This window comes from Brassica napus, chromosome A9, assembly GCF_020379485.1.
Source record: "Brassica napus cultivar Da-Ae chromosome A9, Da-Ae, whole genome shotgun sequence".
Classification (NCBI taxonomy): Eukaryota; Viridiplantae; Streptophyta; class Magnoliopsida; order Brassicales; family Brassicaceae; genus Brassica; species Brassica napus.
In genome coordinates this window covers 29,616,359-29,628,562 of record NC_063442.1, presented here as the reverse complement: position 1 = coordinate 29,628,562, position 12,204 = coordinate 29,616,359, and the positions used below count along the sequence as shown (strand labels likewise).

At 29.0% G+C, this 12,204-nt stretch overlaps 1 protein-coding gene across 1 annotated transcript; it reads left to right on the top strand.

Moving 5' to 3' along the window:
• Window positions 1-9,642: 9,642 nt before the first annotated feature.
• LOC106367360 (anthranilate synthase beta subunit 1, chloroplastic) lies at window positions 9,643-11,731 on the top strand. Its single transcript, XM_013807122.3, has 8 exons — window positions 9,643-9,900; window positions 9,982-10,163; window positions 10,519-10,589; window positions 10,678-10,715; window positions 10,810-10,920; window positions 11,002-11,101; window positions 11,186-11,321; window positions 11,419-11,731. The coding sequence occupies exons 1-8, from the start codon at window positions 9,789-9,791 to the stop codon at window positions 11,518-11,520; spliced, it is 852 nt and encodes a 283-aa protein (XP_013662576.1). The 5' UTR covers window positions 9,643-9,788; the 3' UTR covers window positions 11,521-11,731.
• Window positions 11,732-12,204: the final 473 nt, after the last annotated feature.

Sequence of the window (12,204 nt, the reverse complement as noted above, 5' to 3'; positions counted from 1 at the left end):
ATTGAATAAAATGGTAATTAAATATTTGTAAATCTAATTATTTTTTTATCTTGTTTAGTTGGATTCTCATAAAAAAAAATCGATAGGTTAAACAAATGTTTCAAAATTTGTTGTGTTATTGTTTTGTCTATAAATTACAAAATTTATTGAATTAATATATTTAATTATTACACCCTTAAATAATATTTTATTAAGACATTATAGAAGTATGTTATGAGTTCTTTTGTCAAAATTTTACAAAAATCTATGTATTAATATATTTAATTATTACACCCTTAAATAATATTTTATTAAGACATTATAGAAGTATGTTATGAGTTCTTTTGTCAAAATTTTACAAAAATCTATGTTTTTTCATATTTGTCACAAAAATGTATATGTTAAACTTACTTTTACAAAATTCTTAACTTTGTCACGAAAACAAAAATCTATGCTTTTTCATATTTGTCAACGTTCTCACACTTTCTAAGAATATATTAACTTAGTCACTTACTTATTTTTTTTTACAAAACAAAGTATCGGAGTCTTGAAAGTTGAATTCATATTACTGTAAATGTACATAAGAGTTTGTGATTATATACTTAGTGGTTCTTGTATATGTGTCCAAGAAAGTTTCAATGGCTTAGTGGTAACTGTCCTATATATATATCATACTAACCCGGGTTCGATTCTCACATTCGCATTGTTTTTTTATTTTTTACGAAAAAAAATGAGATGACATGGCAATTTCGGGTTCTCTAATTGGTTGATTTTTCTATCCTATGTGGACACCCTCTCCATGACTTATATCCCCCTTTTAGTATAGTATAGATGTATCATATTATGTAAATGTGTTTTATATGTAAAATTATAAAACAATATAAAAATGTTTCGATTTTTTAAGAATAATTAGAGATTGATTTATTTTTGAAAATTACAATGATTTTTTTAATTATACAAATTTTACATATTATTTATTATTATAAAACTTTAATGAGACCATATTTGAAAAGACCTCCACCATTGTGAATTTTATAGAATATATTATCTTAAATAATTGTGTCATATTTTGAATCAGCCCAACCCGCGACTGGTGATAACTATTAATATTGGTGTTAGTTATTTTATAAATTCTATACTATGTTCTGAAAAATATATATTTTATTTTATTTTATAAGCCAATTTTTTGCAACATTTAAATTCAGTTAGACAGTCTAAAATAATTTTATTCTCAATTTTACATAACATTTATAAACTTCTAAAATACAATTGAAGAAAGCCATAAACAACAATATATATTTCGATCTCTTTCGAAGGTATACCAAATTATTTAGTTCATAATACTAGATTCTTATTTGGAATAAGAATTACTATTTATTATTCGAATTTAGACTAATGGAAGTACAAAAATATTTGGAATAAATAATTATAGAAGCTCTCTTCAGAAAAATTCAACCGCGGACCCAACAAATCTTCTCACATAGCGCTTTGGTTTCCCGACAGTGTGAATTGTTGCTGCAACACCAAACATTCTTTGGTGTTTTAGAGCATGTTGGTTTGGGCCCTCTGTTGAGGTCAGCACCTGTATAAAATTTAAAACTTAAAAAAAATTAAAAAGATGATAGAGGATATTATTATTATTTTAATGATAATGATAAAAGGGGATTAGATGAAATGTAAGAAATATATGGCATACATTCATGACAACTAGCAAGAAACACCAAAACAATACAAAATATAGCAAATTTAGATGCTGACATTATAACTCTTCACTGTAAATAAATATTTTGTGTGTTTATTGTAGAAAACCTTAAATGTGAACATATACATATATATAAGTCTTTGAAAACTATTTTTAGGATTATCCGGAAAAACAGTTTTAAAATGATTGGTTAGTTTTTTTTTATTTAATTTTATTTCAAACATTTATTTTAATTTTTGTTACGATATGTCATCACCTTAAAATACCATTTAGCGACAACCATATATACGCAACGTTGAATGATTAAATATGTGGATAAAATCAACTAGCAATAGATTAGCTACCAAATTAGCATTTACTAATTTCTCTTCAATAACCTTAAATATGGACATGTATATATGCCACAAAAAACGTTGTACTAAGATGATCCGAAAAACTAGAAATTATAATTTTTTATTAATTTTATTTTCGTTATATTCCAAAATATTTATGTTAAATAGTTGTTCCAAATTTTCATTTTAGTTCTGATAGGATATATCACCACATAAAATTACCAACTAATGACATTATATATATGTGTGTGTGTGTGTGTGTGTGTGTGTTGTGTAATTTTTATGGATTAAATATGAGGGCAAAATTAATTAGCAAGAAATTAGCAACTACTTTTTTATTACTAATTTTGTATAGTTGAAAAAAAATATTCGTCCATTCTTAATGGGTAATCTATAGATATAATGAAATTTGGGCATACATTTACCGAAGTGAAATAATGTTATAGGTAATAGTTTGTATAACAGTTCTTATTTTCTCAAAAATTATCTTATAGATTCATAAATAAATAAAAATATATTCTTAGTTATATGAAAAATATATATTTACTTAAGAATATATATATATATATATATAATATAGGAAAAATATAGATTTCCTTAAGAAAAATATATAATTGTCTAAATATTGTATGGAATATTATAATATAAAATATAATATGACATAAGATTTTACAAATTATGTATCTAATTAAAACTAGTACCCATACGACCATTATATTATTTATTTGTTACCAAAAATACAAGTTTTACGTGAAAATCACTTAAACATATAGTAGTCTAAACTACCATTTGCCAAGATACAACACGACAACAGTGTCAGTAATATATTTTTCATTATTGGCCAACTCATCTTCAAAATCAATAAGACAAACATTTCTCATCAATAACCTTGTCAATATCAATAATATATTGTTTCCTATAAGACATATAAACATCAAATTATGTCTTTTTAGTTATTTTACAATAAAAATTATGTAATTAATAATTGTGTAAATATGGTATAGTATTAGTTTACCAAAAATTTCTGTTTATATTTAAATAAAAATCATTATTGGCATGGTTTATATATTAAATAATCTAAACTTTCCCTTTCATCATGTTTTCATAAGATTATTTAATGTATATAAGAATATGTATCATATAATGTAAATGTGTTTTCCCTTTACCATGGTGTTCATAACTCCATAGCTTATATGTCCTAGTTGAGCATACCACCTCTATGTAGCATCTTCATCTCTGACAAGTAAACACTTCATGTAGCTAATCTCCATTGGGATCTTGTAGATACGGTTTGAAGATCTTGTAACTCATACTAGCACTCTTTGACATGAATATGTGAGTGTTAAATTGATGTCTTTCATGTTAACTTCACATCCGTTTTCTGTCGCTTGTCCAAGATACAATATGTTATGCTTGAGGTCGGTATGTAATATATGTCTTTGAGTGCCTTCTTCTCTTCGGTATTGCACACAATAGTAACCACACCATTTCCTACAATATCAATACATGAACCATCACCAAACTTCACCTTCCCTTTGGTGTTTTGATCCAAACTCGAAAAGAGCTCCTTGTTTCCTGTTATGTGATTGCTCGCTCCATTATTTAAATACCAAACAATTACATTGCCTTTGTCGATATCAAGATTCTTCGGAATCACTTTGTCTTCATTCAAGAACACCACCTCATGTACATAGAGGGCGTCGGCCTCTTGTGTCTCGTTTTGGTTGGCTTCTTGATTCTGTATCGGTTTCTCGGGATAGAAAGTTGTATAGTGATCCGGCTTGTCACATCTCCAACATATCATCTTTGAACGATCCTTCTTCGGTGTGTGACACATGGTTCTGATTGTTAACCGACCTCGATCGTTGCCTCTTCCATTTCGTCCTCTTCCATGGTTGTTATTTGAAAACATAGGCTTCCCTTGGTTTTCTTTCTGGGTTTTTCCCCTACATGCTCCTCATATGGCTTTAGCCTTCCAACTATATCTTCAAAACCCATAGAATTAAGGTCTAGGAATTTCTCAATAGATGCTACGATCTGGATGTACTAGTGTCAGAGGAGTCCCTATCAAACTCCGTTATCAATGTCTGAAGTCTCGCCTCTCTTACACGACTCTGAGGTGTCATGACTTGATGGCGTTCCAAATCTCTTTTGAAGCGGTTTATTCTCTCACCTAAAGAATCAAAGTTTCAGGAACGGACTGAAACAAAAAAGCAGTCGCAGCATCGTTTTTCTTTTGATTATCTGAACCGGGTTCGATTGTGTCCCACACTTCATGAACACACAGCAAAACTTTCATCCTCATCGACTACACCGTATAGTTTGTCGATGACACCATTGGACATTGGATGGATTCGGCTCAAAAGTCGTTTGTACGAGGTGCAACTCGAGTCATGTCGGCCATCTTGCTTACGTGATCGATGAATCAACTTAAGCTTTGATACCAATTCAAAATCTCGATAAACACAAAGAATTATAAGAACAACCTTCTGTATTCCTCTAGAAACTTCTCCAAACTAAAGCTCTCAATGTTTCTCTTTGATCTTATTGAACACCTCTCCATTAGATCTCTATTTATAGTGAAAGACACTTTTTTTTACATATGGAATATAAAAACACAAACATAATATAAATACTAAACTTCTTTTTTTTAATCTTAGATTTCCTTTTTGTGTATTTAACTTATTAAACACTTAATAATAAGTTAACTTGCTGCACAAGTCTTGGAATTATCTAACACCATATAAGACATCATCTATATATTAAAAGAGAAACACTACAACATTTGAGGTAGTCCGGGTCATCACCATAATGATTCTTAGAATCCTTAGAAAAATATGTTGGTCCATCTATATATATAATAAGCTTTTATTAAATAAACCATAAATGTATCATTAATACTCTTCGTTCTTTCTTTAAAAAGAATTATGAAACTGCCTAATGTGGATATTAATGATTTTGGATAATAAATATTTAATAAAAAAAATTAGTGTATCGTCTACCAAATGTTTTAATTAAAAATATTATAATAAGTTAAACAACTACATTTACCATATAATAAAAACTTAGATTTTATGTATATGTTATATTTTGATTTTTTAAACGGCTATACTAAAACTGTTAAAATCTCACATTCAAATTTTTGTGTTCCATAATTTTAAAAAAAAAATTATGACAAGATACAGATGACTACAAAATAATATAAGTAAGAAATTTCATTTAATAAATATTAAGATTAAAATAATATATATATATATATATATATATATATATATATATATCATTTCAATTAAATTATATACCATATAAATTTTGAAATTTTCTTTGAAAGCTTTGAAAAAATATTGAAAAATTAATATTTAAATTTTAAACTTTCCAGTGAATGTTTTAAAAAAATTACAAATTACTAAAACTATTAATCTCACAATAAAAAAATTGTTATCAGTGATTTAAAGTCTTTGAAATAAAATATACTAATGATCAAAAAACCATATGGGTAAAAAGCATCATTTAATATATATCAATATTAAAAATACTCTATATATATATAAGTTAATATCATTTAAATTTAACTGTATACCATATAAAATAGAAAAGGTGATTGTTTGCATTAATGAAATTTATTTATGTGTTCACACCAATTTAATTATATACATAATAGTTACTGATTTTTTAATTGGGGCAATTCTCTTAAATATAACATTTTTGTTTTGTCACAAAAATATCCCCCAAGAAATAAAATAACCAAAATAGGTTTTAGTAAATAGACAAAAGACTCTTATACCCTAGATATATAAATAAAAAATATTTTTTTTTATAGATTCAAATTATATGTTTTTAAATTCGAACTTTTTGATAAAAAAATTGAATTTTTTCATCTTTTTATTTTTTCAAATTTTCTTTTTGAAATATGAAAGTTTTTTTTAAAGCTATTTTAAATTTTTGTTTTAAAATTTTAATTTTTTATTTTTTAAAATTTTAAACTTCACACCAAAACTCCACCCCTTAACTCTAAATCTTAAGGTCTAAATTAGTTAAACTTATGGATATGAGTGTATATTTATTTTTTTTAATGAAACATTTTGGTCATTTTCTTAACCACTAGACTTGCGTAACTTCCTTGATTTTGTAGTGTAAACATTAACACTTATATATACATTTTGATTTTATGAAATAAATCTTATCAATTTATTTAATCTTATCAAATAAATATATATTTTTTAAAAAAATAAATTTTATGAAACCTTATTTTATAAATTTCAATTAATTACTGTTGATTTAAATATTTAATTTTAGTATTATTAAAAATAAACATATAAAGTCAAATTATAATACTATTAAAAATTGTAATATTACAAATGAAATATATTAAACAACTAATTTAGATATATTGTAATATTATAAAAAAGAAATATAAAGTTGAATTTAACCTATAAATTTAACTCTATAGGCATAAAATAAAATAACTTATAAACAAAATAAAATAAAATATAAAGTCAAATTTAACTTATAAACAATATAAAATTAAATATTGAAACAAATGGTAATTAATTAAAATTTATAAAATAATAAGGTTTCGTAAACTTTAAAAAAAATATATAAATACTTATATATTTATTTGATAAGATTAAAACAAAAAATAATTGATAAGCTTTATTTGATAAAATCAAAACATATATATAAGTGTTAATGTTTACACTACTAAAACAAGAAAAGTTCTCTAGTCTAGCGGTTAAGATGTTCATTGAGGTGTTTTAGTGCTTGGGTTTGAAACTAGGAAGAAGCAGATTTTGATTTTTTAGATTTATCCAAAACGATGTCGTTTTGATAAATTAACAGTTGACTAATACTTTTCACAGTCAATATATATATAGGCACGATTTTGAGAGTTCATATAGGATTTTTGAATTTTTTGAAAGTTTATGATGAAATACGCATTACTGCAAAGTTCGTGTAGAAAAATGTACGATGTGTAAAGTCCATGTTAAAATAGGCAACTTTTTCATATTTGTGACAAAAACATTTTAGGGCTATCTAAGAATAATTCTCTTTTAATTATTCAATATTATATATATATATATTCCTTTTTATTTATTTAATGTATATATATTTATTATTTCTGAATATTTGAAAAACATATAATACATAAATATATATATATATATATATATATATTTATAATGTTCATCTTGTGCGAGACGCGGATATTAACTCTTAACCTAGTAAAAATATATAGATGTTGTTTGTAGTAATGAATGGCATTAACACAATCATAGACCAGTCATACAAAATCGTCTCCTGCAAGAACTCTGTATTAGATTTGATGGCTGCTTGACTCAGCTTACTACTAATTCTCAATTTCATTTTAGGTTTGAATGTTAAGTGCGGGACCAGCATACAACATAGCGGAAAGGTAAATGTGTCACCATTCATCACTATTTTGTTATGTTTTATTTTATTTTTTGAAATAATAAATTAAAAGAAAAATGTTGAAACCAGAGAGATTTGATCAGACCACACCTGCGTTCGAGAAGAAGGTCATATGGTGTGGTTCAAACAGCCCACTATAAATGAATTTAGTTTTTATTGTTTATAATTATTTAAGTAACACAAATTTACCTACTAGCTAGTATTTTTATTTATATAATACACATAAATTCAAGTTTCAATGTGTATTATTCAGTTGACAAATAAATTATGATAAAATAGTTTGTTTTCTATAATATAATTTATATACTTATAAATATTCACTATATTTAATTTTAAAATAATCAAACAATTTAAAAATACTATTTCTAAACTGAAATACCATACTTAAAAAAAAACAATACCCCCAAAACTGAATTATTAGAATATTTTTGTCAAAAATATTTAAAATTATCCTAATTATATAATTTTTAATTAATAATCTGATATTTTATAAAATTCAAATTTTCATACTTTTTAACCCGAATTAACCATAAAACGGAACTGAATTAGAATTGAATGGGATCCAAGTTCATTTCAAATATTAATCGGTTCCTGACTTTGTTACCTGAACCAAACCAAAAACCAAAAATATGAACGAAAAATAATTATCGATTGTTCTATGATTTATAAAATTACATAATAAAGATTCAATAGTAAAATTTTGATATATACTTTTACGTTTTCAATTTTAAAGAACAAACTTAATTAATTTTATTTAAAAACAACTTGCAAATTAGGCATGCAACATTTTACCGAAACCAAATACTCGAACCGCATCCGACCCGGAATGGACCGGTTCGGTTCGGTTTCTGTCATACCATAATTATCTGATGCCTACTGATGTTGATTATCCACAGGTATCGGTTCGGTTTTGCTTTTTCCCCGAAATCAATCGGGTACTCGATTAAAACGGTAGTTCACTTAAAAAAACATAGAAATGTATCCAGCGAGGGTCGAACCCAGGTTGGAGAGGCGCAATATCATGGGCAGTACCACTAGACTGGCTAAACTTCGTTGTACTTTCTCGGTTCCTGACTTTGTTACCTGAACCGAATCGAAAACTAAAAAATGAACCAAAAACAATTATCGATTGTTCTATGATTTATAAAATTACATAATAAAGATTAAATAGTAAAATTTTGATATATACTTTCATGTTTTCTATTTTAAATAACAAACTTAATTAATGTTATTTAAAAACAACTTGCAAATTAAGCCTGCGACATTTAACCAAAACCAAATACTCGAACCGCATCCGACCTAGAATGGACCGGATCAGTTTCGGTCATACCATAATTATTTGATGCCTACTGCTGTTGATTATCCACGGGTATCGGTTCGGTTTTGGTTTTTACCCGAAATCAATCGGGTACCCGATAACGACGGTGTTGCACTTAAAGAAACATGGAAATGTATCCAGTGAGGGTCGAACCCAGGTTGGAGAGATCATGGGCAGTACCACTAGACTGGCTTAACTTCGTTGTACTTTAGAACATTTTACAAGTATATATACGATTTCGATTTATTTCTATTTTCAATTTAAAAATAAATAAATATAAATATATATATTAAAATAAATCAGTTTAATATTTCGGGTTTAAAGTTGAATACCCGAACCGACCCAAAACCGGGTGGAACTGATCCAGATCCAAACCGAAAGTTTACTAAGTACTATTTGGGTATAATTTTCTTATAACTGAAATACCTGGAACTGATCCGAATATCTGAAGTCCCAGCTCTATTGCGGATTTATAATATTTTAAATAAAATATGATGTTATCTATAAAATTTCAATAGTTCTATATTAAATTTCATATTTCAGATATATAAAATACTTATTGAAATAAAAATAGCTATTTTGAAAATAATATTAGTAGATATTTTAGTTTGTAAAAATAAATATATTATGTGTATCCCGCAGTTCCACTATTCATATACATGTCACCATTCATATTTGGTTTTGAACCGCTTAGTTTGCATTTTTTCTAACACAAACCGTTTTTAAACCATACCGCACTAACCAATCCGTTTGTTCCGCACCGGCCTACCCGCTGTTAGCATTAGATTAATTATGGTTAGACTTAGACTTTGAGCCACAAAAGAACCATATTACAAATATGATTCACCTACTGATTAATAAACACGTGGTCCATGTTTTACATAAAACGCATCGTTTTACCTGCCACTTCCCAATTCGCTCTCTCTCTCTCAGAGAGCCTTCCTTCTTTATAAAATCTCCTCTCTCCTCTCTCCTCTCTCTCTTCGAACCAGAGAAAGGACTAAGGAGGATCTGTGCTTTCCGACAAATGGCGGCTACTACATTGCACAAGTTTTCTTCTTGTATTCTCCAACACAAGTCCGGCTCCACCACCCGCCTAAACCCTTCCTCTCTCGTCAAGCCCTGTCCGAATCCGACCAGTAAGAAGTCGCTGTTTCTTATGCGTTATTGGATTTTAAAAAAGTTTAATCTTTGTTGTTCTTTCCCTCTGGTGGTGATAGGAGTTTCGGTGTTGGGGAAGAGTCGTAGATATGTCGTCACGAAAGCTTCGATTGAAATGTCGCAATCGAACTCGACACCTTCTTCTTCGGTTGTTGTCAATTCGTCTAGTAAGCAGCACAAGGGTGGTGGTCCCATCATCGTGATTGATAATTACGACAGCTTCACCTACAATCTCTGTCAGGTTCCCACTCAAAGTTTTGGTTTTGATCCATCAAGTCTCAATAGATTAGGTCCTGCCTCATTGCAAGCTCTTAGCTTTATAGGAATGGTGTTCAAGTATTCATTATTAATATTTTACAAATCTAATCTTCGTTGGACAGAACTAGTGTAAGATGATGATTCTCTCGTGTGTTATGTCCGCACGTTGAATCTTATTGTGGAAAGCCCTTAGTTCTCTAGAGTATAGTGAAGTTCATTTGTTGCTCTGGATCCTTCATGTCTGACTTCTAGCTCTCCTTCACACATAATGGTGTCAAGTGCATCCAATTTGTCTTTCTCAGGCTTATGGTTTTGCATTCCTATGTTTTATTAAATAGTATATGGGAGAGGTAGGATGCCATTTTGAAGTTTACCGCAACGATGAACTCACAGTAGAGGAGCTAAAAGAGTGAGAATGAACCAATATTCATTCTGCTTAAAACAAAGCTGTAATCTGGCTTAAATCAGTGAGTGTTGATTTTCCTTTTCTTGTGCAGTAAAAATCCAAGAGGGGTTCTGATTTCTCCTGGGCCTGGTAAAAATGCTTTAGCCTCTGACATCGTTTTGTATCTTTTTATGATTCTTGTTAGGAAGAAGATAAACAGCTTTCTTAATATATTGATTGATAGGTACCCCACAAGACTCTGGGATTTCCTTACAAACTGTTTTGGAACTCGGACCACGTGTTCCTTTGTTTGGAGTATGTATGGGTTTGCAGTGTATAGGAGAAGCATTTGGAGGTTAGTTTTGCATAAGAAACAAAGACGTCTTAGTTTCCTATATCAGTGTTCTATAACATGGTTGTATACTTTGGTGTGTAGGAAAGATCGTGCGGTCACCATATGGTGTGATGCATGGGAAAAGCTCCATGGTTCACTATGATGAGAAAGGAGAAGAAGGCTTGTTCTCTGGTTTATCCAAGTATGACTCGTTGTTTTTATACTATATATGCTTTCTCTGAAAACTATTAATCATAAACAAATCTTGTTGGTGTTTCTTGTTCAGCCCTTTCCTTGTAGGTAGATATCACAGCCTAGTGATTGAGAAAGATACGTTTCCCAGTGATGAACTAGAGGTTACTGCGTGGACAGAAGATGGTTTGGTCATGGCAGCCCGACACAGGAAGCACAAGCATATACAGGTAGAAAAGAACTCTCTCAATTGCTTCATGTTTCTTCTTGACTCCTCTTTAAAGAAATAAACAGTACTGTTAAAGTTTTGTAAAAATTGGTTCACAGGGAGTTCAGTTTCATCCGGAGAGCATTATAACAACTGAAGGCAAGACTATTGTCCGCAATTTCATCAAACTTGTAGAGAAAAAAGAGGCTGAGAGAAGTTGACTTAGGGCTCTCCTCAATCAGAAAACATGAAGCTGTGTTCCTGTAATAAAGTTTTGCCAATGCAAAATGTTCCTTGTCATCTTCACATTGTTTTTATCATAAAGTTTCGATTGATTCAACAGAAAACTGATGCAACTTCTTTAGCAAAATTTGTATTACAGTAGTCGAATTGAACACATGGATTGAAATCACTGATGCAACCTCTTCTTTAGCAATGTGCATTAAAGATCTGGCGAGTCCTTTAGAGGTTTGGGGATTTCATCAGTTCCTAGTTTCACCGCATTGTGTTTCTTTCCTCTACTTCTTGATGACCTTCCCTTAAATACTTTCCCTCAGATACCATTACCATTCATATATGAAATAAACGTATTCATTGGAAACGAGATATATACAAAAAGAGTTAACAAAGTGATCATATTACTTATAGATTAACAAGTGCTATGGTGATCATATTACTTATGGATTAAGAATTTGCCAATCGACCAGGATTAGATCAGGCAATTTGTATTGGCACACACAATGGTCACACGGTTTCTGTCTCATTAGCCAAGCAGAATGCTTTGCAGCTACAAAACCGCTGCATTTAGTTTGAATTTGTTGTCCATTTTAACCACAATTTAAATTTTCTGATTACTTCTGTTATTTTACATTATTTTATTATTTAGGACTTGTGCGATTCTCTTG

Bases quoted from the DNA above. Each gene is read 5' to 3' on its own strand.
- LOC106367360 (XM_013807122.3), top strand. From the start codon at position 9,789: ATGGCGGCTACTACATTGCACAAGTTTTCTTCTTGTATTCTCCAACAC. The intron at 10,164-10,518 runs GTTCCCACTCAA...TTTATTAAATAG, and splicing joins TCACCTACAATCTCTGTCAG to TATATGGGAGAGGTAGGATG. The intron at 11,102-11,185 runs GTATGACTCGTT...TTTCTTGTTCAG, and splicing joins TTGTTCTCTGGTTTATCCAA to CCCTTTCCTTGTAGGTAGAT.